The sequence below is a fragment of the Clarias gariepinus genome, chromosome 3, assembly GCF_024256425.1.
Source record: "Clarias gariepinus isolate MV-2021 ecotype Netherlands chromosome 3, CGAR_prim_01v2, whole genome shotgun sequence".
NCBI classification, from domain to species: domain Eukaryota; kingdom Metazoa; phylum Chordata; class Actinopteri; order Siluriformes; family Clariidae; genus Clarias; species Clarias gariepinus.
The window spans coordinates 30,021,869-30,045,935 of NC_071102.1; the positions used below are offsets into that span (position 1 = coordinate 30,021,869).

Sequence of the window (24,067 nt, forward strand, 5' to 3'; positions counted from 1 at the left end):
GGATGAATGGGCAAATGATTTTTAAACTGCAGTAGCACACATTACAGGAAGTTATTGCCACAACCCCCCATACAGATTGACCTCGTTCTAAGCTTTGTCCACACGTTTTAAGGAGTTCGTGGGAGGCCAGTGTTTCAGACATGAAGCACCCAGTCCGATCATGGCTCAGGCGTACTGAGAAAACTTGATGGGCATTTTAAAGCACTAGTGAAAGTGCATTAGTGTAGAAAGGGATTATATAGAGAAGTAAGAGAAAAATGAGTTTTTACTTTTGTTCTATTATTCTGCATATGACAAAAAATCCCGGTTTGAACACCAGTTAAAAAGGTATAGATTCGAATTTACGTGAAGGGAATAAAATATATTAATATAGATGTGTATATAAATGCTATGATTTTGGTACTTTCTGCAAATTTAATAGTTGATCTTTAGTTATATATCATTTAATTATGCATGCAATCCCTATTGTTGTAAAATCAAATTGCAAAAAAATATTCAATACAATACCAAGCACTAAGAATACTCAGATACCCACTATGATTATAGCCGTTGTTTCAACCCAGATATCCACCCCGACTTATACTAGCTTAAAGCTGATCTAAACCAAATATTAAAAATGATAGAAATTAAATGCCAAACATTTAATAAACATGACAAAGTAAAACAGAAAACGGTGAAACAATCTCGCCTGGCTTATAGTCCATGCCAGCTGATGGTTGGAATAAAATGTTGAGCTCCTCATTTTTGGGTGCATATTCTTGAGGAAATCATGTTTTGTGCTGCAAAAGGAAAACAAAATGAAATCAAATTATGCCATGAGGCTTGTAACCGGAGTCATATTTGTACTCATTATGTCAGCAATCTCATGTAGAGCACCACAATAGATGCACTGTAGGGTGGGACTGTAATGCTGCAATGTCAACTGTTTAAACATTGTGCATGACTCTGACAATACACATCCTAGTGTTCTATCATCTATGTTCACATCCTACTGTAAGCACAATTACACTGGGGAAAAAAAACAGGTTTATGTACACATGTATTTGTTTTAATATTGTTGGGATGATTATCTGGTGACTGCCTTTAGTAGTTTCAGCTTCTGTGGAGTTTTGTATCAGGATTTGGCTAAAGGAAGTCAGAAGCTGGAGGAGAAAACAACAGCCCTAAAGTTCCCTTGAATATAAATATTGATGTTTGAGTTATGTTTAATTTCTATGTGTGTGTGTGTGTGTGTGTGTAAAGCATGAGGCTCTGGTTAACAAACAGGAATGAACAAAGAAATCCCTTCACCCTGTGAAAGCAGCACTGCTGAGCTTCATGTGCTGACTGAATAGAAACTGTTGTAGCTTTTAGCCCCACTGTTTTATCTCGTGATCACATCTGCAATCTGGAATTTTCAGTTTGCAAGTCAAACCGAGAGCATTGCTGTCAGTCAGCTCTCTTTTTCCTCTGTTACAAACCCCTGGGGTGTATTCCTCCGAGACACCTCGGTAGCAACCGCCGGTGCACTCGGGTATAATACAAATCACGGTCTTAGCCTTGGATGCTCAGAGTTCTCATCGAGGCCACCGTTAGGATTTAGGGACTGAAATGAGATGGTTCCTCTTTTGTCTTCCTGTGAAGAAGAGCTTCAGGCTCGGTCCTAGCACAGGCCAGACACTAACAATGGTGCTGCCTTACTCCCTGCTGCTAGGAGGAGGTACGGACATGAACTATTGTGACAGTTTTGGTGTGAGGCACACAATGCCGTGGTGGACTGGGGGATTTGGAATCCTCAGGATAGTTTCAGAAATGAAAAAAGGGTGTACGTAGTGGGAATCGCTTGCTCCCGAGAATGTGCTTTACACACGTAGTAGTGCTTACGAGTACATGATGAGTACAGTGAGGACTTCATGATAATAAGGGTTAGGAAAAGAAATCGATAAAACAACACTAAACGTTGATGGAATCAATGATACATTACCAAATGTTAATTAGGTAGAGGTTACTATGACCTATGAGGTTAGATGAGACTCGAGCTCCTTAAAGCCACAGTCGGAAAATGCTGAAACAGCACGGCAACCACTCCAAGGTAAAACATATTGTACGTTTCAGCAGGATTATTGTTATTGTTAGAAAATGTTCAATAGGGCGAACTCAAAGACAGGATTATTTAATCCACAAAATATATAAATCACTGATCCAAGTTCCTTCTTGTGATTTTTTGGGGGGTCAGGTGGACGGGTAGGGGTTCAAAACACAAAACACAAAGCACTTCATCGAACATGATACGGAAATTCTTCGACATTTGGCTTGTCTCCAGTAATTTACTTTTCCGTTGTCTTCCCTGCCCCAGATCGCATTGTCGTTAGATATCTGTCCCTAAGCATCTGGGTACAGAGAGCATTTGGATAAGGACACACACATACAAATACACATACACACACATGGAAACAGAAGCTCAATTTGAAAAAAAAAATAAAGCACCGATCCTGCATTGATAGAGCCCCAAGATGAGCGAGCTCAACTGTCTGGGGATAAGTAGGTCAGCAGAGCTGAGGTAAGCCCTTGGAGAACAAACACTATTGAATAATAACCCCTCTGCTGTTGTTTTGCATGTTTGTGTGTGTGTGTGTGTGTGTGTTTCTTCTTATACATCTCCATAAACTCCCAGTAGCAACAGCTTGCAACTGGAACTTGATGTTTTTGCATGTTTACATAGCACACAACTAAACATTGTACTCATAATTTGGGATTTTAGTGGACATGCTGTTGATAATCGTTGCGACTTCCAGCGAAAAATACATTTCCTGGAAAATTTAACTGCGCTCTAATGTACTGTAACTCTAATTTAAACAGTTTAGACACTTCACCCTGTCTCACCACGAAAAATGAACTGTTTTTTTTTTTAACTGTCAGTCGAGTTCTGCGTTTTTTTTTCTGTGTGTGTGTGTGTGTGTGTGTAGTGAAATGCAGTTGTTGTATAATGGATTATTGATTGGTTAGAAAGAGAGGGAGGGTTGGCCCTGAGGCTTCGTCCCAGCCCGTCTCCTCTCCTGTCCTGCTCATGGGGAATGCAATGCTTAATGCCTCAGTGCACACACACACACACACACACACACACACACACACACACACACACACACACACACACACAGTTTACGTCTGTAGGCACATAGCCATCACTCATTCTAAAACCAAGGGAAGCTGACTGAACCTGGACTAGGATAAGGCTGGCACCACTGTCTTTAAGACTTGTCTTAAAAGCTCATATATGCCAATAAACATCCAATAAACATTGTTAACAACACTATAGAAGTTAAATTCTTAAAATAAACATGTGAAACGAGGAAATAATCTGTGCAGGAACTCTGTGCAGACTCTGTTCAATGAGAATACTCCTTTGAAAATAAGAAATCATTGGTCTGTTTAAAATGAAAATGCAAAGCAAGACAAAATGACAGGAAATCCTCAGTTCCTGACTGGCCTGTATGATAACTGATAACAAGTATTCCCGGTTCCTTTGGATGGAATAGTGAATAGTGTAATATTCTGCCGCGTCGCTGTGGGTTCTATCTGTGCTTCGGCCTCCTTGAAACATCAGACTATAAGAAGTGCTTAAATGGTGCAGTCAGGCAGCTCGTCACTCAGGCCCCGACGGTAGCTCACATAATGACACATTAGACATACTAATGATGTTTGCTCTCTCCTGCTCGCCGTCTTGTTAAATAGTGTATCAATAGAGTCTATTGTGCTTAGTACATCGTGTCCAGTTACACTGCACTGATCACATCTTAAACTTGTATAGACGAAAAAAGCAAATAGAAAGTCTGATAGCACTTAATCTCCACATAGTCCAGGGTCATAGTAGTATAATGTACGCAGTGTTTAAACTCTTGTCTCATGTGGAAATGATTGGCTGGGTTAAGTTTATGCCAAATAACTATTTGTGGACAAAGTACACAAATCCCATACTTGAGTAAAAGTTGAGATACCTGTATTGTTTTATATATGGTATATGTAAAAAAAAAAAAACTACTCAAGTAAAAGTATAAGTCATTAATTTATATTTCTACTTATATTCCTAGGAAAATTAATCACCTTCAAATTTACTTAAGAAATTAAAATTCTTGAAATTGTATTAGCTCACTCTAGGTTTTAAGTACTGTGTACATATGTTTTTGTCACCATCTGAAACCACCTCCGCTTCCAATTTTAAACACCTGCTACATGATTGCCTTCCCTCCATAAAACGTTAAAACAACTCAATCAGGTATAATAGTCAGCAGGTGGCAATATTACCACTTTAAATGCTACACACAAGTACAGATATTTGCTGTAAGTTGTAGTGGACTAAAATAAAAATTATCCACTAATAAAACTTAAGTACAGCAATGTGAAAACTTTCGTTAGGTACAGTAATGAAGAAAATGTACTGTACTCGGCTACTTCCTACTTCTGAAAACTAAGACATCTAGACCTTAGATGGAACACTGTGTGTGTGTGCATTAAATGAGCAGTAGTCCTACAGTTTGATAAGCTCCTTGTAGCATATTTCGGGCTATTACATCTAGTATAAGCATTGCGCCACTCCTATTCGCATTAATTAATGGTTGTTCATCTGTTATACAAACAGACTGACTGATTGTATAAAACTTGTCCTTGTTTGCTCAACAGGTCCCAGTATGCATCAGGTCTCCAGTTGGTGAAAAATGGTTCCTAGCAGAAATTTCATCAGCTGTATTCAAGTGGAAAACAACACAACTTTCACGAACCACTTAGCAATGATACTTTCTGCCAAGAGAACTTCCAACCAAGGCGTATGACCCAAACAGACACATCAATACTAGGACATAACAAATTGGACAGAAGATAGCAGCCAAGCAGAACACTCAAGGATCAACATGGATGTTGAGCGGCAAGGGGTTATAGGTGACTCCCTTTCTGAACCCTCTCATCATGATCCAGATGAGGAAAAGAAACAGGTTCACAACTGTGACCTGTGTGGCAGAACTTTCCTTTTCTTAAGCTCTCTGTCTCAGCACATGAGAAAGCACACAGGGGAGAAGCCGTACAAGTGCCCCCATTGCCAGCACCGGACAGCCCAGAAAGGCAGCCTGAAAGCCCACATTCGTACCCATAAAGTAGATAGTATGAGTCAGAGCACTGGAAGAAATGAGGAAGAGGTGGAAGATGAAGGAGACAAGGAAGGAGGAGTGCCGGAAGAGCAGGGTGGTTGTTCCAGCCCAACAGAAAGCACCTCTGCTTGCAATAAGATGGTGAGTGGTGAGGAGACCACTAAGACAAGAAAGAAAGGGGTTAAGAAAGAAAGGGCAAGCAGTGAGGGAGGCAAGCAGTGCTCACTGTGTAGGAAGAGGCTCCGGAGTCAAGCTGAACTCAAGCAGCATATGCACGACTTTCATGATACCTCGCAGGAAGAGCACTTGCAGACTGAAACGCAAAACTCACATCCCACAGAGGAACACTCCACCATGGAGGATGGTCCAAACATGGAGGAAGCAGAGAAAGAGAATGAGCTTGGGAAAGGGGACTTTCCATGCGATCAATGTGACCAAGTCTTCACACAAGCCTGGTTCCTCAAAGCCCACATGAAGAAGCATCAAAATACTCGGGATCATGGATGTCGTATCTGCGGCCGGAGATTCCGTGAACCCTGGTTCTTGCGCAGCCACATGAAGACGCACAATACCAAGTCCAAGCCAAAGAATGATTCTGAACTTCCTGCGACTGTTAATGAGGTGACACAGGTTGAAGCTTCCCTGGTAAATGACATTTGCCTATATGAACTGTGCGCTAAGTGCGGTAACTTCTTCCATGACCGCAAGAGCCTGCGGCTGCATGATCAAGTCCACAAGAACACAGATAATCCCACTAACGACAGTGATTGTCTTTCATCTCCCGTCACCAAGAGACGCTTCCTAGAGTGTTTGAACTTAAGAATGGCAGGTGAGATGGACAAGCTCTCGGAGGAAAGGCTTGGCAAGAGAATTCCCGAACTGGACCCTGTTAGCAGCTATCAGGCCTGGCAGCTAGCCACCAGAGGAAGGGTGATGGAGGTTTCTGAAAAAGGCCTGGGCTGGGAGGAGAGGTTAGCAGATGCAGATGTGGTCTATGACAAGAAAAAGGGGGAATATGTACTACTGAGACAGGAGAAACGAAAGAAACAATTAGATGCCACTCTAAGTATCCCTAATAAGAAGAAGCGGGGGACAGTGACCCAAGTCTCAAGCAGCACCAGCACCACTACTGATTATCAGAGATATGGGGAGCAAAGTGGAAGTGTGGGGAGTTTGAGCGACTCCGAATACCGTCCCTCTTCACGCCATAACCGTAAAAATTCCCAGAGTAAGACCTCTGAGTGCTTGGAGTGTGGGAAAGGATTCCGAACTCAGCAACAGATGGTGATTCACATGCTTATAAGACATGGCAGCATGAGGGAAGACATGAATGGGGTTTCTCTTCAAAATCTCTTTCCTAAGACACAGCCTAGTCGTTCTAAATCTGTAGACTCTGCAGAGGACCAAAATCAGATGTTATTCTCAGACAATACAGGTAAGCCACATTTCCATAATTGTCAAAACTCTTGTTAGGTCATTTAGGATGTATGAAGTATACACTATAAATATATTTTGCTTTAACTACTTCAAGCGGCTACTGTTACAGTTATTTCTAGTATTACCAGAAATGGAACTAAAACAAACATTAATGATGGACATTATGAGGAAGGATTAGCAACTGCCCTAAATATACAGACAGTGTTGAAATACAGCATCCTCTTTGTTTGATTTCACAAGCTAAACTGAGCAATGACACGATTGTGTACAGATGTGTCAGTCGCTCCCTGTAATACAGTTGAATAGAACTGAATTCACTGAGATGTGTCGATTCCTCTCTCACAGTGTGTAGAACTCAGGAAAAGGGTCACCAAGATGCCAGCTAAAGAGAAACCTTTGCAGCATGCGGAAACTCTTATTCCAGAGGGTTTGCATGTGTGTTTAGAGTTGCATGTTACTCCCCGTGTAAGCCACATTCTCAATTCCTGGAGCAGGGAGACATCTTGTGGGAAAATTCTGAAGCGCAGTTGATTATTTAATAATCAACTAAAAAACACACACACACAAAAAAAACAGTTGATTATACAATAAACAAATTGACCTTTTTTTTTTTTTTATTCAGTTGACTCACCGCATTAGTGTACCTTTAAATAAAAATTAAAAAAAAGTTCCCCTTTGTGTTTCAATAAACTAAAAGAGACAGAGTTATTTCCTTTTTAAGTAATGATACTTGGAACCTTCATGAAAAAAAGCAATGGCTCTTGTTTCACCTAGAGCCATAGTACCTAGAGTATCTGTTGGTTTGGCCCCTGGGAGAACATTTAATGATTTATTAAGCAAAAGGTGTACTTAGCTTCCTACAGAAGTGATAGCTTAATGTCCTCTTTTCTTTAAAAAAAAATGGCTCATTGAGAGAACCCTTAAAGCGCCTGTGGACAACAACAAGCTTCTGTTTGGGTTCTAGTTAACTAAAAAGAACATTCTAAAAAAGCATTCTATTACTTTTTTATGGTCTGTCATACTAAGTAAAGTTTTAAAGTTCTTTTTATTAATGACATGAGGCCTTTTGTTTAAGCTTCCTAAAGATGCGTCCATAGAAGTTTGCTAAAATGTTGTTTGGTTTGTTTTACTAAAGAAAATGTTGATTGTTCTGTAAAGAATTATGGGTATCTAGATAGGGTTCTCTTGGGTTCTAGGTAGCTGAGGAGATCAAAAAGAGTTCTTAGCTTTGAAAGGAGGACATCAGTTCTCTATAGAGTCTCTTTAGAAAAAAAACATAAAAATGACAACTATGAAATTAAATAAATTATTCACAAAAAAAAAAAAACAGCTCAGAAAAGGTCTTTAAATTTTGAATTTCCAAAAAATAGAGTGTCCTGTCCTGTAAAGGGTTATGATACTCTATGGATTTTATTTATTTATTTTCCGGCTGTATTTCTCACCAGCTGTTAAAGAACAATGCTTGTAAATGAATTGACCATTTTTCCTGTAGAGATTACAGACTGAAGGCAGTACTAAACCCAAACAGCTGGACGACCTGACTCCAGTTATTGCAGAGCACTAGGCACCACTCATCTTTTGCTCTTTTGACTACGTGTCTGTTTTGCATGATGTTATTTTTAGGATTTCCTGTCTCAGGAAGACAACCCCTGAAAATTTTTTATGTCCCTTTTTGTCTGCTCTTCCCTTCTCTTTGTAGACCATATGTGAAAACACAAACCCATATGGCTCATATCTATAAAAAAAAAAAAAAAAAAACATAAGTACATTAATTTTTACAAAGTCATTACTCCTGACTTTCTAATACTTGTTCTCTTTCGAAACTTAAAGATTCATTAGCTTAGTATGTAGACCCTGAGGCCATGGACATAAATGCTTTTCAATGTTTAGTCAAATTCAGAATTCCCTAATTACTATAAAAAACCCATCTGAACATCCTAGGTATTAATACCTATAACCAAAATGTTCAGCTGTTCAGCTCTCACTTCCTCATCTGTACACGACACTCGAACAAATCAGCTTCCAAAGCTTCAACATTCATGCAAAAACCCACCGCCAAAGCCACAGCACTTTTCATTTTATAGAAAATTAACTAGCTGAGCTGAATTTCCTTGATCATGGAGAAAAGAAGCTGTGTGACATCAGAGCAGCAAACAACTGCTAAGTTCTTACACAATAAAAAAAAAAAAAAAAGCAGAACCAAACCAAAAAATTGGCCCGGGACCAAGAAGTGGAAACTATACACACACACACACACACACAAACACACACACAAACACACAAACACACACATAAAAATAAATGGGGAAAATTATATATATATATATATAATTGTGTATGTATGTGTGTGTATATATATATATATATATATATATATATATGTTTTATATATATATGCTCTCATGGATCTCCTTCAAATGCATCCATATCACTGTTGTTCAAGCTACTGTTTCACCAATAGCGGTTCCATTTTCTGGAGTAACAAGGCTTTACTGTGCATTAGCTAGTAGGCTGGTTTGATTCAGTGCATCCAGTGTAGAAAACATAACAAGGGTCCCTTTCATATCCTTAGTCCTGAATGAAAGAGCACCACCATAAAAGAAACAGGATAGGAGCGTTAGAGAAAGTAATGATTAAACATCGACTAAAGTTATGGGTCAAAGATTTTACTGATTCTTTACTTGACTTTACTATTAGGGTAGATATCTGTCTTAGGGGAAATGTAATGCATGGGAATGGTCATAACGAGGAAACTTGTAAAGAGTTAATGTGTGAGGACCTCCTACTCTGATTTGGCTGAAAAAGTGTTCCTCAGAGGCCAAAAAGAGAACCATACAGCAACCAGGCTCAAGCACCAAATACAAAACAGATGGCAGATAGAGAGAGAGAGAGCGAGCGAGAATGAGAGAGAGTGAGAGTGAGAGAGAGAGTGAGAGAGAGAAGGCTACTGCTGGTTCCAGACAAACTCAATGTAAACAAACATCTCAGTGACAGATGAGAGAAGGTGGGCTCAGGCTGTGTTCCCAGGCCCTCTCAGTTACTCCCTCTTATGCCTTCCTTATGTTCTTCTATTCTCACAGCTGAATGTGTGGGAGGATGCAGCTACTGTTCACACACATTGCCCCATTCTGTGGTTGGATTGCTTAATGTGCTTGTTTGACTGTAACAACAGTAAACTTTACAGTAGGATATTTGTGCGATCGTCTGCGTAAACAACGGAAACGTTTTATTCAACTGTACCATTGTCATTATCTAACCACATTTTTCTCTAATGTGGAACGAAACATTTTGTCCCTTAAACATTAATGATCAGCCATGTAATAATTATTCTATACAGAGAAATTAAGTAATATTTAAGGAAATGTTTATTGTGTGAAATGACCTCACTAAAATATACCCTCAAAAGCAGTTCATGTACAGTGCGTTGCTGCCATCTTGTGGTGAAACTGATTTAAGTAGGCAATGCGCCAGTTTAGGTGAAGTCTAAAACGCAAAATTATCTTAGACTTATGTCATTAGACACTTTAAAGTCTTTAAAATTCATATCTGTGTTAACAAGAATCTGCAAAGCTTGGTCAAATGGGTTGGAAATTCTAGTTTGAGCTCTCTTATGCTGACATATTTTGGATCCACTTTTCCTCAGAGGAAAGTGTCAGCGCAGATCAATACCAAATTCCTATGACTCAACATCTTTACCCCAATATAAGGCCTTTCTATGCTGACAGGTTTGTTCTCTTCCAGGGTGCGGATATTCACATAACCACAGCGTACAAGTGCTCAATGAATGATTCGATGAGAAGGAAATGTAGCTATTTTATATAGTATGTGACAGAGACAGTGCTCTCCACTACTAGCATGAGAACACTGACTGAGGGAAATGTATTAGGGATTTAAGTCATTGAGAATAATTACAGACTATATGGCCATCTGTGAAACAAAATATGTTAGTTTAAGGAAACTTGAAAAATGTTAAATAAGGATTAAATAAGAATTGTACAGTAATAATATATGTACATATTCCTAAATTATGAAGAATGCATTGGCATCATTTGACTGCTTTCTAAAAAAATTATGTTTAACGTTTACAAATTCTTTTAAAAAATATATATAAATGTAACCTCTTTTACACTTTTTTTTGTTCACAGATAAAAAGCCATACACCTGTGACCACTGTGACTTCCACACCACTGATTCAGCTGCCATGGTGTCTCATGTGCGCATTGAGCATGCAGCTGTCAGCAATGAGGCCTTAAACAGCATGATCACCCAAAGCCACAGTCCTTCCACCAGCCACAGTGGCTTTCCCAGGCTGAGAAATGCACTACTACAGCAGCCCTACTGGCCCTACACCACCTCCACCCACCTGGAGAGGGCAGCACTAAACAACACAGCACCTGTCTCCAAGAACAGTGATGAGAATGGAGATGTGAATAGCAAAGGGCATGGAGAGTCCAGTTCTGACAAAATGGATGCCAGTCTGTTGAATCTTTCTGTGGAGGCTGAAAGTGACAAAGCAGGAGCTGTAGACTCAGTACAGAATGGTCTAACAAGGCATCAGTGCCCATACTGTTCCCATGCCACGCTGTACCCTGAAGTTCTCTGGATTCATCAGAGAATTGCACATAAAATCGACAGCACCACTCTGATCCCTAAGTGGGCTCCAAAAAATGGAGTTAAGGCACCCAAGTCGATTCTTGATTTCAAGAGGCGCACTGGACCACCTCCATTTTTGGAGGGCAAGGACTGCCCTTCACTGCCTCAAACACGAATCCTCCGCACGAGTCCTCCTGAATTAAGCCCCGGAGGTACCAAAGACAAGCCTCAAAGCAGCAGTGCCGAGTCCACTTACTCACAAAGCAAAAGTCGACTGTCACACTCCTCCAAGCAAAATCTCAGCAGATCTCGGGTAGATGAAGTCAAGAGCTCCAAGAATAAAATGGATACTCACCAATATATCACTTCATCGAAAAGTAGGGCAAGACCAACACCAAGTCCCCAAAAGAGTGGAAACCCAAACACAGTAAGCAGATTGATGGAAAGTAGCTTACTGTCGCAAGAGGGACTACGCTTCATGCTTAACAACAAGCACAATGCTTCAGAGCAGAGAAGTCTCAATCCTCAAACCTTCAATCGATCTGAACCTTCAACCCAGGATACAGACAGCTCTTCTGGATATGACCTCTGGAGTAGGCTCAGTGTTGGTGGATCTTCCTCACATTCCCAAACTAAAAAGCAGCAGACAGTGGACAGTCCAGGAGCTCTTACAGACATCTACAGTTTCCTGAAGAATTGTAATTCTCATGATTTGGCAGCACTTTACCATCAATGGGGCGTTAATAACATGATGATGGGGCCAGCAGGTAAGAACAGGAAATACTCTAGTGTAATGTTCCTCCATGCCAAGGTGAAATATCGTTACTATAAGATAAAGTTTAAGTGGTTTAATTAGGCAGTATACAGAATGGTATCTTGATGTCACAGGAAGACATTGCTAGCATGATGAATATGGCTTAAATAGGAAAAAATAATTTAAGGATTTACAATCTGATGGTTACAATCTGCCGCCTTGCACCTCCAGGGTCCGGGTTTGATTTCTGCCTCGGGTCTGTGTGCATGGAGTTTGCATGGTATCCCCGTGCTTGGTGGGTTTAACCCGAGTTTTCCTCCGGTTTCCTCCCACAGTCCAAAGACATGCACATTAGGCTAATTAGTGTTTCCAAATTGTGTATGTATGTGCCCTGCTCTGGATTGGCACCCTGTCCAGGGTGTACATCACCTTGTGGCCTGAGTGAGTAAGTCTCCTGGGATAGGCTTCAGGCCCCCCGTAAGCTTGTATACAGAATAAAGAAGTATAGACGATAAGGTGACGATTTACAAATCTCCAAAGATTATGGAGATATTGGAGACATATTAAAGTCAAAAGCTCAAATACTGTAAATGCCATGCAGCTCTTTAAAACAGTTGTGCTGAGTTATAGCAGAGACTATGGCACAGGCTTAGCTGGTTAGACTTCAGTTTTAAAGATTAATATGCAAGTTATCCTGAAAAATCTTTTTTTCTTAGTTCCGTTTGAGTAATCTGATTGGAATAAGGCATTTAAGAGCTTATTCAGAACTGGATTACCCATATGTATGACTCAGTGTGTGTGTCTTTTTATTTATGGCTAACACAAGCTACAATGCTAACGAGCTTCTAACACAAAGCTGAATCCCAAATCCCTTTTTAAACTTTGATCAAGGGCACTACTTGGTGTGTGGAACACAGGATTGTACACCCTAGATAGTGCACTAGGTTTTAGATTAATGCTATTTGGGATTCAACCTCAGAACCTCTTAGGATAACTTATATGATATTCTAAAGTGAAATATGTGGAAATATGAAGTAAATCTCGTACGTTTGTCAGGACTCTCCACCACCTCCATGGTTTATTCTCTTCACCCATTGCTTACATACAGTAGTGCTGGTAAGAATTTAAAAGTATGTTTACCTATGCTAATTACACTTGACGCTAACTGTCGGTTGCCAGCTCTGCTAGTCCGGGTTAGTTAGTCCTACTAGTTGCAGAAAGATCTGTGTTGCCAGAGAAAAAATATTGTTTAAGTAAACAAACATGTCATAATCTCCTAATAATAAATGGGGTTTGTAGAACTTTTGTACAAAAGCAATATCACTCTCAAAGATGTGGTGTTGTGCTGAATATCAGCACAGCTGTGATGCCTTTGGTACATAGCAGTGCCCATATTCAGTATACAGCTTATATATTGCTTAAAGAACACAATCTACTAATATACAATTACAGATAATTTGCTTGGGCTTTTCTAATCTCTTTCCCTAGGGCTTTTAAATGTTCTTACAGTATATGTTGTTGTGTCATGAAATCTAAGAACTTTTAATGTTCCAAAATGCAAACACATGATGCATACAGTATATACATTTCTACTGTATATTACATAGTAATTTGCACATGCTTTCGCAAATGAATTCATTGTTAACTAGATATATTTAATCATTCTTGGATGGACAAAGGCGCTTCTTCTTTACTCCGTATTGTTTCCATTCCTTTCTTCACCTCTTAGCTCAACAGCAACTAAAAAGCATGCAAGAAAAAGCAAATAAGGACAGGAGGAATCAAGGGCAAACATATTTGCCTAATGAGACGTTCTTGCTTACTGAAGCATCACTAGAAAGCGACTTCATTTATTAACTTGTTGCACAGCTATCGCCTGTCACTCCATAACTGATCTGCGTTTACACAACACAGTGGGATACACCGAATAAACATTAATTAAAACATTATTGCGCTTGTACATCACACATATTAAATGCCGATGGTTTCCAATATTCAGCTGCCGTCTCGTAGACACATGTTTTTTTGGACAGGCACATTTTAATTGACTTTTATCCAAGTTATTTATTCGTGCTCATTGTTCCTTATTTAATTAACATCAATTGTACTTTCCTCTGTATTATTATTATTATTATTGTATCTTTTACTGGAAGCAGGTATACATTTACAGTGAATCTAGAAGCCTGCTGTTTTTAAATTTGAAAGGCTTAATTGATTGCAGGTTCAGGGAAATAAGAGTGCATTAATTTGGGTATTGTAGGATTTTATAAACCAGGGGAAAATAAACAAGAAATCAAGACAAGATTTAGATTTATTGGTGTAACATTTATATGTCTATTTTTAATGCTGTGCTTTATATGGTATGGCTACATAAAGCAATAATTTTAGGTCAAATTAGAAAAAGAAATACTAAATACAAAGTCTTGTAGTCTCAAAGGAAACTTAAATTTGTCAAGACAAATGAACCAGCACAAGTATATACTCACTCATTATCTATACCACTTATCCTGTACAGGGTCACAGGGAACCTGGAGCATATCCCAGGGGACTCTGGGCGCTAGGAGAGGTGATAGTCCATCACAGGGCACACACTCATTGGACCACACACTAGAGGTGATTTGTCCCCTGCATACAGATCAGGAGTCGTGAATCGAACCCTGGACCCTGGAGGCACAAGGCCATAGAGATAACCACTACACCACCATGTTGTCTTAAATATATCCTAAACCCTTTTTTCACACAAAGCAAACAGGGCTTAAGTAAAATTGTGATCTCAGCATAATGTGAAACAGGTGAGGAGTATATTGAGTGACTAGGACAAACATAAGCTGTATTTGAGAGACAGGGACCTCTGGTGGCACGAGTTGGGATCCCTGTGTACCGATTTGACACATCAATATACACCGCAGATGCAAACACACGGCCTCAAAAGGTTAATGGAACTATTGAGTAATGTCTTCATCTTTATGCAAAATCTTAAAATGTGCAAAAACATTTCAGACAGCTATCGCTGAGAGGTATTTTAAACAACACGCTCCCAATGCTGTGGCAGGCAATCTCTGAGGGCTCACAGTGCCTCAACGCTACAAATATGCAAAGCAGCACAGAGAGGGGAAGAGAGAGACTGAAAGAGCAAGAGGAGTCAAATTAAGCCACCAGCTGCTTTGAAAAAATGGTGATTACTGACTCTCTCTCTTTCTCTTTTTTTTTTCCTCCTCACCCCTTTGCTGCAAGACAATTTGAGGGGCTGTTGTTGTTCGATGCAGCCAGGACTCGAGTGTTAAACTACACAGAGACAGAGGAAGTTCCTGTCAGCTGTCCAGCCTGATATCATCAGGCTCCACTTTAGCCCTTTAAGTCACATACAATACAGTGACCTTTCTAACATCGGGCTTCCCTTTTGTTCATGCCGTCCGCTGCTCTTCCTGTTAGCGCAACTCATGCATGCTAATAACTTGGAGACTCGTGTTTACGAAAGGTGGCCTGGTTTCGCTCTGCCACCAACGCTCTCAGTCACAGCTTGTCACCACGACAATGCAGGGCCGCAGGGGTCAGAGCAGGTAGGGGCAACCAGTGCCAAGTGACGGACACGAGCCAAGAGGACAGCATTTTATGCGCGTGCTCTTTTTTACCAGCCCCGAAGGGGGAAAGAAAAAGGGAAAGGAGGACCACTCCAAGTTCCACTTCTGTTCCCGTTTCTCCGCCGGGCCCTTCTGCTGCCACACGGGTGTCCTAGCGAATCGCCCGAGCGGATGAGGTTTTGACAAAGCCAGAGCGACATGCAGAAAAAGAGCATCCAGCTGCTCAGCTAGAGGAGAAAAGAGCAAAGGCGGGGAGAAGAGAGAGTGAGAGAGCAGGAGGAAGGGGAGAGAGAGGGAGAGAGAGGGAGAGAGTGGCACACCTGACATGTGACATGGTAGTGTAGATGAGGGCACATCACAGGGCAAGGCTTTTAATTCACTGTAATTTATGCGGTTGTGTGGGGCCTTGTGTGTGTCAGCCTGTCAGAACTGCTCGCATGATGCAGCCAGACAGCTTCTCATCCAGGCCCTCAAGGTAGCTCACATAATGACACATAAGACATACTAATGATGTTTGCTTCTCTTTCTGTCTCTCGTTCTCTCCCTATCCCTCTCTCTTGTGATATTCCATATGATATTTCCTCTCTCTAACTTTTCCTCCTATTTCTCATTGTGTGTGTGGGTGTTGTAGGGATGGCGAGGTCAGGTCAGAAAGAGGGCGAGTATGTCTGTCCAGTGTGTGGGAAGAGCTTTAACCAACCCAGCCATTACCGTACACACATGAGATCACATACAGGTAAAGACATTTATTTATTTATTTAATTTGCATGATTTCACGATTCGGGTGCCATTCGTTTCCTACTTAGTGGCTGTCATAGCAACCTCTGCATGTTTCAGATATGTAGCTTAAAACATTAATGAAATCCTAATAAACCAGCATTTACCTTGCTCCATCCCACTATAACTATGTTAAAATATAAGCATTAAATACCCATATTTGTACTCATGTAAGAAATCATTTAACATCTCATGCCTAAAGCATTATTTGTTTTTTAAATAAGTCATCTGTTACAGGTTGTACATCTTAACTGTAATCGTAATCAGTGTTGGGTGTAAGGCATTACAAAGTAACATTAGAGTACTTTTTCGATGTAACAAGTAATCTAATGCGTTAGGTCCGACATTTAAGTACTTACTTATTTAGTTTTTTTTTTTTTATGTAATCTGTTATTCAGACAATTTATGTAATCCGTGAGCCAGCCAGCTGTCATTCCCAAACTGTTAGTGTGTGTGTGTGTGTGTGTGTGTGTGTGTGAAAGCCGTCCTGCAAGCCCTGCCCCTTTGTTATTCCTGCTGTTATACCCCTATCTCACCTTTGCGGTGTGACTAAAGATGAAAACCCAATCACAGCGGCAAAACTCGCAGTGAATCATGATGAATTGTACTTACGGCCACCGAGAGGGGGTATTAGTAGTTAACAGATTATGGGCCAAACTTCGCTGAGTGACGATGGTAGAATAATTATAAAAGTCTTGACTAAAACAACATGCATGAGGAATCACAAAGGAGTTTTCATTTTCTGCATTGGAAAAGTACTCGAACAAGTTACTTTTATCAGAAAGTAACGCTGTAATGTAACTGATTACTTTTTAAAGACAAGAATTTTGTAATGTGATTATTTACTTTAAAAAGTAATGTCCTCCAACACCGATTGTAATACACTTCAACTGTGTAATTAGTTGTATCTGCTTAATCATTTTGTCTGGACAATTTCACCCCTTATGTAATATTCCACATGTTGAAAAGGAAGTTTCTACTTTCCTGAAAATAATAGAAAAAAGATATTATGTGAATTATGCTGCCTGATTTTGCTATACATTTTATAGCCTGAAAGGTATGAATGTTAAATGGTACCACAGGCATGTAATCTCCCTTTAAACACATCGACTCACACGATCTGAACTGTATGATACCCAGTTTCGAACTCAAACGCTAAACATAAGTTCGCAAGTACATAAATAGCCATTAGCCAATAAAACTTATGAAATCACATAAACTCACAAGTCAAGTTCAAATGTTTTTTGTCTGACTGGAAATGTATTGGTGAGTGATCTTTCTGCATGATCTGCCTGACTTTTTTTTCTGCCTCCAGAAATATATTTGTGTATGACTAGTGAATTATTTGTCACTTCTGACTTTTCAATAACCTGAAAAATAAACATTCATGTTTGTTTTAATAGCTACATAAATATTAGTAATAGCACTTTTGAAGATAACGGCATTCTGCCCAGTATTAAAAGACTTCAGAAATTCAGAACTTTTTGAAGAGGAGGATCTGCAGTACTATGCAAAAGTCTTGAGCCATGCCTCATTTCTTCATCTTAATTTAAATTAAATTCAATTATGTAGATTCAATTAAAGAAATAGGAACAAATGTTTTACTGCGAAAGGCTAAAAAGTGCCTAAAGATTTATTAATTTAGAAATTAGTTTAATTAATTTATGTAACAACATCGGCAGCAACCTCATTTCCCCTCTCGTCTGTTCCAACTGCTTAATTAGCATCACCAGTTTACGAATTACCGGCCTGATCAGCTGTCATCATTATATGCACCTGTTTCTCACTGGTTCATACCTTAAGGTTAGATGCTTTTTCATGCTTGAATAGTTCAAAGGTCACTGTGTGGCTCAACAACAAAAATATTGCTCTGAAACTGGTCAGGTACTGGGACTGGACTGTAAATGAGAGGCAAACACCGGGCAAAAATAAGAGCCAAAAAAGTTCTTCAGGAAGCCTAGAAAACTATGCCTTAATACTGCATTAAAATACTAGAAAGTGTGGTTGTTTAGAGGCAAAATATGAACAGATGGATGGATGGATGGATGGATGGATGGATGGATAGATAGATAGATAGATAGATACCTTATTTATCCCACAAGAAATACAATTAAAAATTGTTTTTTGATTGACAATTAAAAACTAAAAGGGAAAAAAAACTGATACCAAAAGTTTTTAGAAAGAAGGGGTGAGGGTGGCTCAAGACTTTTGCATAGTACTGTAGGTCATATTGAACTTTTAATACAAGCACCATCATCAATTGTGTAACCTTTCATAAAGCATCCATGTGGTTTGCTTTGGAACGAAATATCAGTTATGATCCATCTGTTGTGTATTCGCTTTAAAACAAACGAGCAACTGTGAAATCATGGGGCAGTGGATTTGCAGTGTTAATTTATTTGTGATTGACAAAAAATTGTCACCTACAAAGTGTGTTTTTTATTTTCTCTGACTTAAATGAATTATTCATTTGAAAGGATTCCTGCAAAAATAAATAATATAATTTTTTCAAGGAATCTGTATGCATGTGCGACGATGTCCTCCTGAAACACAGTATCTTTCATTAAAAGAAAACAGACTTCTGTTCAGTCGGGTAGACTGGAAGCACTTAGGCAAGCAGGCAGCGCAAGAGACGTGTGAGTTCTTTTAGTAGAACGTGCGAAGGTTGCTTGTGTTAGCCGGCCTGATCCCCAGTGACAGAGGCCAAATGCTACATTATACAGAAAGGGGCTTCTCTCCACGCATGGAGTTATAATCAATGTCATCAGTGATTGCTTGCTTCAGTGTTAGTGTCCAAATGAAATGGGGCAGGGGCCCCAGGCCTCCATTAGCATATGCTAACTCTGTATGTCAGCCTAAATTGGTAGTTTCAGCTCACTGTCTGCTGCTTCTGCTGCACTAACTGGTGATGCTAATCTAAGGCTAATGCCGGATGAGCGTGAGGCTCGTGCATGGTCTGGGTGCTGGTTGCTTTTAAAGGAGCTTTGTTTTGAAACTCTACAATAAATTTGATTTTATATTTTAAATGCTACTAGCCAGCATCTGATTTTTATTTGTGGAAGCTGTAGAGCTGGCCTTACAGGCCAAACCAGGCAAACAAAACTGCAATCACAGGGCAGTGAATTTGCAGTTTGATTCGAGAAAGAAAAAAAGGGTGCCAGATGGTTGGTGCAAGGGCTGACATAATAATCCGAGCATGTGTGATGTATCTGAGGACACTATTGCAATGAAAATGCCAGTGTTGCTTTATTCATATATGAGCATATGACAACATGCATTTGTCAATTCCAAAAATGACATATGTAATTCCATGTCTTGTTTATTTCATGAAAACTGATAGGAAACTGCTGAAAGGACTGTTTTTTCAGACAGAAGAATATTATTATTATTATTTTAAATCCCACAACTACAAAGCCACATGTAAGAAACCACATGTACTTTAATTTTTATCACAGTAATTAAATTAACAAACAAAACCAAAAAACAGATGAGCTTGTTTGCTTAAAATATAAAACCAGTGAAGCAATAGACATTAAGTCCTGGCAGTAAAACCTGGCAATAGGATGAGGTTTTACCAACCTGAGATAAACATCCTTGAACAAAACCTACAATTCTTTCAATTTCCTGGTATAATAATTAAGATCAGTTGTACACCATAGTACACGACATACTTTTTAATTACGCCACCCCAATCTGCTCACTTAGGAATTCTAACCAATCCTTCTCTTTTCTATAGACATGCTTGAGCAATCCAGTCCGACAGAAGCGTTTAACTAATCCGTCCTGTTTCTACTAAAAAGTTGGACCAATCGCATCCACTCCTGCAGTTAATAGAGTTATTTATTCCTGCATGAGACATTTTCTAATTAACTTAGTTGGGTCTGAATTCCAAATACAAACAGATTAGTAACTGCAGTGACCCTGGCCAGGATAATTTGCTGAAGATGAATGAATGAACATAGTTAACAAATTGTAGAGCAATACACAAGCAGCCCCCTGTGCAAGCAACCCGCTGTAGCCACCACTTTCCCATAATGAACTTGGACCTTTTTTTTTTTTTTTTTTTTTTGTCTTTGCGCTTTGTTTTTGACCGGTTGCTCCCATTTGTGTGTAAGTACATAAAGCCCACTCCTGCAAACTCATTCCCAATGTTTTTTTTTTTTTTTTTTTTTTTACCAGGGATCCAATATACAAATATACTCATAGGTTTGCAATATGACCTTAAGGATTGGCATTATCTATTCTGTCACCAATACACTTTGGGTTTGTCAAATAAACAGTCTATTTGATGGTGTAATATCAATCTGGTAACAATCACCACTTACAGATAAGTAGGAGTGAGGGACTCCTCATAATGCTTTTCCAGTGTTATAGCAGGTAAAACATCCACCAAGATTAGCCATTTCAGACCAACCCAGGTGATCATATCAAAGGTCAGATCATACAAGGGTGCGGCAACTTGTCATGGCTTTGTGTCGGGTTTTTTATAGCCTCAAAGCAAAATACCACTTCTGCACATGCATCAGGTGGAGGAGGTCCAGGGGAACAACCTGCAAGGGTGTATATGTTAAACAGAACGATCTCTGAGCATTTAGTTTGCAAGATGCTTGAGTGCATTCTGCATTCTGAGTGCATTTCGGATTGCCACGGAAAATCTGAAACACATCTATCCAGTTCAATTGTTATAAAAAAACTAAAATTTATAAAACTCACTAGTCACACCATATGCCATCAAACCATTTACTGTTCTTACGTTAGCGTCGCGTTTCATGGCTGACACAACATTCAGTGCATCACAGTTCTTATGTCATTGCTACATTCTTGAGTTACCAGCTCATGCTATGAAAGATCACATTTACTTCGTTTAAGTTGATCATTTTCACTACTGCTGTAGTTCTTCTTTCCAACCTTCCAACCTTTATTTGGTGATGTCTCTCCAGTTGAGTGACTCGTGCATGACACAATCTGCACCTGCCCATTTATGGTGTTTAGGGGGTGTTACCTGTGGTAATTACTCCAATGCTAATCCTATGCACCTCCTACCTATATGTAACTTCAAGTGGAATTCATCATTCAGCTCGCTTTGGTAAGAGTGGATCAGGATGGTTAAGAATGTTTAGTGCATCTGTTTAGTGCATTTCTCTTATTTTTTCTCTTAATTGAAAATTAAAAGGAAAATTTAAGAGAATGTTGCTGCATGAGGCCAGTTTTGTCCTTGTCCATTAACCGTTATAAACTTTTGTCAGTTTTGATAAGATTACTTTATTTTTCTCCTTGCTAAGAAGCTGCAGTTTGGGAAAGTGATTCACCACAGCTGCAGCAAAAATAGCCAGTTTCTTCAAGAGTGAGCATGAAGTAGTCATCTAGGCTTGTCTAAAAATCGCCCTGTAAATGCCCGAAACAAGGTGACTCTTACAATATTGAAAGGATTTCTCAGCAAAGCCAAGCCTGGGGAACATTCTGTTTAGGTTGTGTTCTGCGCAGGTTAAAGCACTGGCATGGTAAGTGATTATAGCAGCAGAAGATGGAATGGGAAAGTAGTCTCCCTTTTCCCTAGAATAAATTCACACACATTTAAGTGGAACTCTTTTAAGCTACCTTCCTCTCTGTCCACTCTTTTTCTTAGTCATAAGGTAATTTCCTGTTGAGATAAGTGCTGCCTCAAGGAGGCTGAGATAAAAAACTTGGATGCCTTCTAAGTGGGTGGATTGCTTTTGAGCATTAGCTGGTAACTGAAACTCAGAATAAACAAATGGTGGAACAGTTCCATGTATCTAATTTAATTTGAGACTGTGAGTTAATTGTGAGTGGGGTACTACCCAGTCATTAAGATAAGAATGACCGTGATTTTGCGGTTATTTAAAAAGATGTCTGATAAATATATCTTAAATGTAATGACTTTAAAATCTTCACCCTTAATCTGGGTTAAGGTATAATAGGTAGAGTACAGTACTCCACCAATCTGCTGTGTGTTTTCTGTTCCTGATCAGCTCTCGGTTTTGTGGCAATCTGCCCTAAGAACTACATGTTTCTCTTTTTTAGTTGGAGAGAGAACATCATTTCATGCGCTATAAATACATTATTAGAGACTGATGGTAAGACAGAATAAAAGCCATCATTGGGGTGTCTAGAAAAAAATAAAAAGTGTGGTATGACTGCCAAGGAATGATCTGATTCTAACCTTGTGAGACATTTCATACAGGTGTCCCTGGCTGAAATCCTGCTTTTTTACTTGGTGCAGTGAATGAAATTCTTAATACTGCTGTGATATACAGCAATATCCAAGGCATTGGCAATGGAATTATTATTACTGACAAATTAAGTAATGCTAGATATCAGATGTTCCTCAGCTTGAAAAAGTTGATCATGTATGGCTTCAAATGAACATGTCTCATCATGCAAATGACTTTTTAATAAAGTAATGTACTTAATGAAGCAATAGAGATGTTTGATTATTGGTTTGACATTGTGTGCCTCGGTTCTAGATGCATGCTTAAATTTCAGCCTTTGGGGTCTTATCGGCCTTTCTGGCAGGTTTCCTTTTACAGATCTCTTAAATGACTTTACAGTTTACTTTGCATGTACGGTCTTGTGTGAGAGCGAGAAGACTAACAAGATTAATACTGTGTGTTGAATGAATAGCACCGTCTGGTTTATTGAACCAGGACAAACAAGGAATATTCAGCATGCTATTATTACTTACCCAAGACAGAGAACATTGACAGTACCAAGGAAAAAAGAAAAACAGGACCATAGTAGACTGTTTTTAAGTAGCTAATCCAACTCTCCTAAATCCAAAATAATATTAAGTATACAACTTTTAGTTCCATTAAAAAAATATGATTGATATAGAGCATAACAACACTGGGACATTCAATTATATTTAAAGATATGTAATGTAATACTGTCAGTCACAGCTGGGGTAAAAGTAGGCTTATGCGGTCCACAGTACTGCAAAGGGGAGAGAGCAGCTCCCTGTGAAAAAAAAAAAACCCCACATTTAAAAACCAGCTACAGAAACATTTTCAGTTAGATAACATTATGTCATTTTAAACAACGATTTGTGTCTTTGTTTGTCCCGAATTGCATCTGAACTGTCCTGGTTGTTCTGTTCGTGGCTAACGTGAGCTAAAAAAAAAAGCTAACTAGCTTCTAACACCCAAATCCCAAATCCCTCTCTAATCCCTGATTAATGGCACTACTTAATGTGTGGAACAAGGTATTGTAAACCCTACACAGCGCCCTAGCTTTACATTTAACGCTATTTAAGATTCAACCCCAAAACCCTAGACGGTAATAGTCTTATAAGTGGAAAAAGTGGAAATATATAGTAGTATAAAATTGAAAATGACGAATTTTTCAGTACCGTCAACCACAACCATGGTTTATTCTCCACACCTTTTGGCTACATAGCGCTGGTAAGACTTTAAAACTGCTTTTACCCCTGTTAATTAAACTTACTGTTGGTCGCCAGCTTGATGCTAGTTCCGCCATTCACAGAAAGACATGCATTGCCGGAGCAAAATAACAGATTAAATAAACAAACAAGTCATTATCTTTTGTAATATTCCTTACAACAGTACTCCCTCTCATGTGATATTGCTTGACTAAGTACACCAACCAAACTACCACCAAAACACAAGCTGTGGTACTAGTTGTGTGTTAGTACCTACAGTATGTGATGATATGAGCTGATGTGATGTAATGATTTTATGATATAGTGAAGAGAAAAAGTGGAATGTTAAACAGAGGCCTTCGAGTGGAAACATGTAGAAAGCTAGAACGATTAACCATCCGAAGATCTATTG

General features: G+C 39.3%; 1 protein-coding gene across 2 annotated transcripts in view; it reads left to right on the forward strand.

Moving 5' to 3' along the window:
• The window catches only part of znf516 (zinc finger protein 516), a 47,783-nt gene that overhangs the window by 18,006 nt on the left and 5,710 nt on the right, over positions 1-24,067 (forward strand). For both annotated transcript variants that reach the window (XM_053492210.1, XM_053492211.1), the window contains exons 2-4: positions 4,657-6,552; positions 10,700-11,914; positions 16,114-16,218. In XM_053492210.1, coding sequence (XP_053348185.1) covers positions 4,884-6,552; positions 10,700-11,914; positions 16,114-16,218 — 2,989 coding nt within the window. In that variant the 5' untranslated portion in view covers positions 4,657-4,883. The remainder of the gene's footprint in view (positions 1-4,656; positions 6,553-10,699; positions 11,915-16,113; positions 16,219-24,067) is intronic.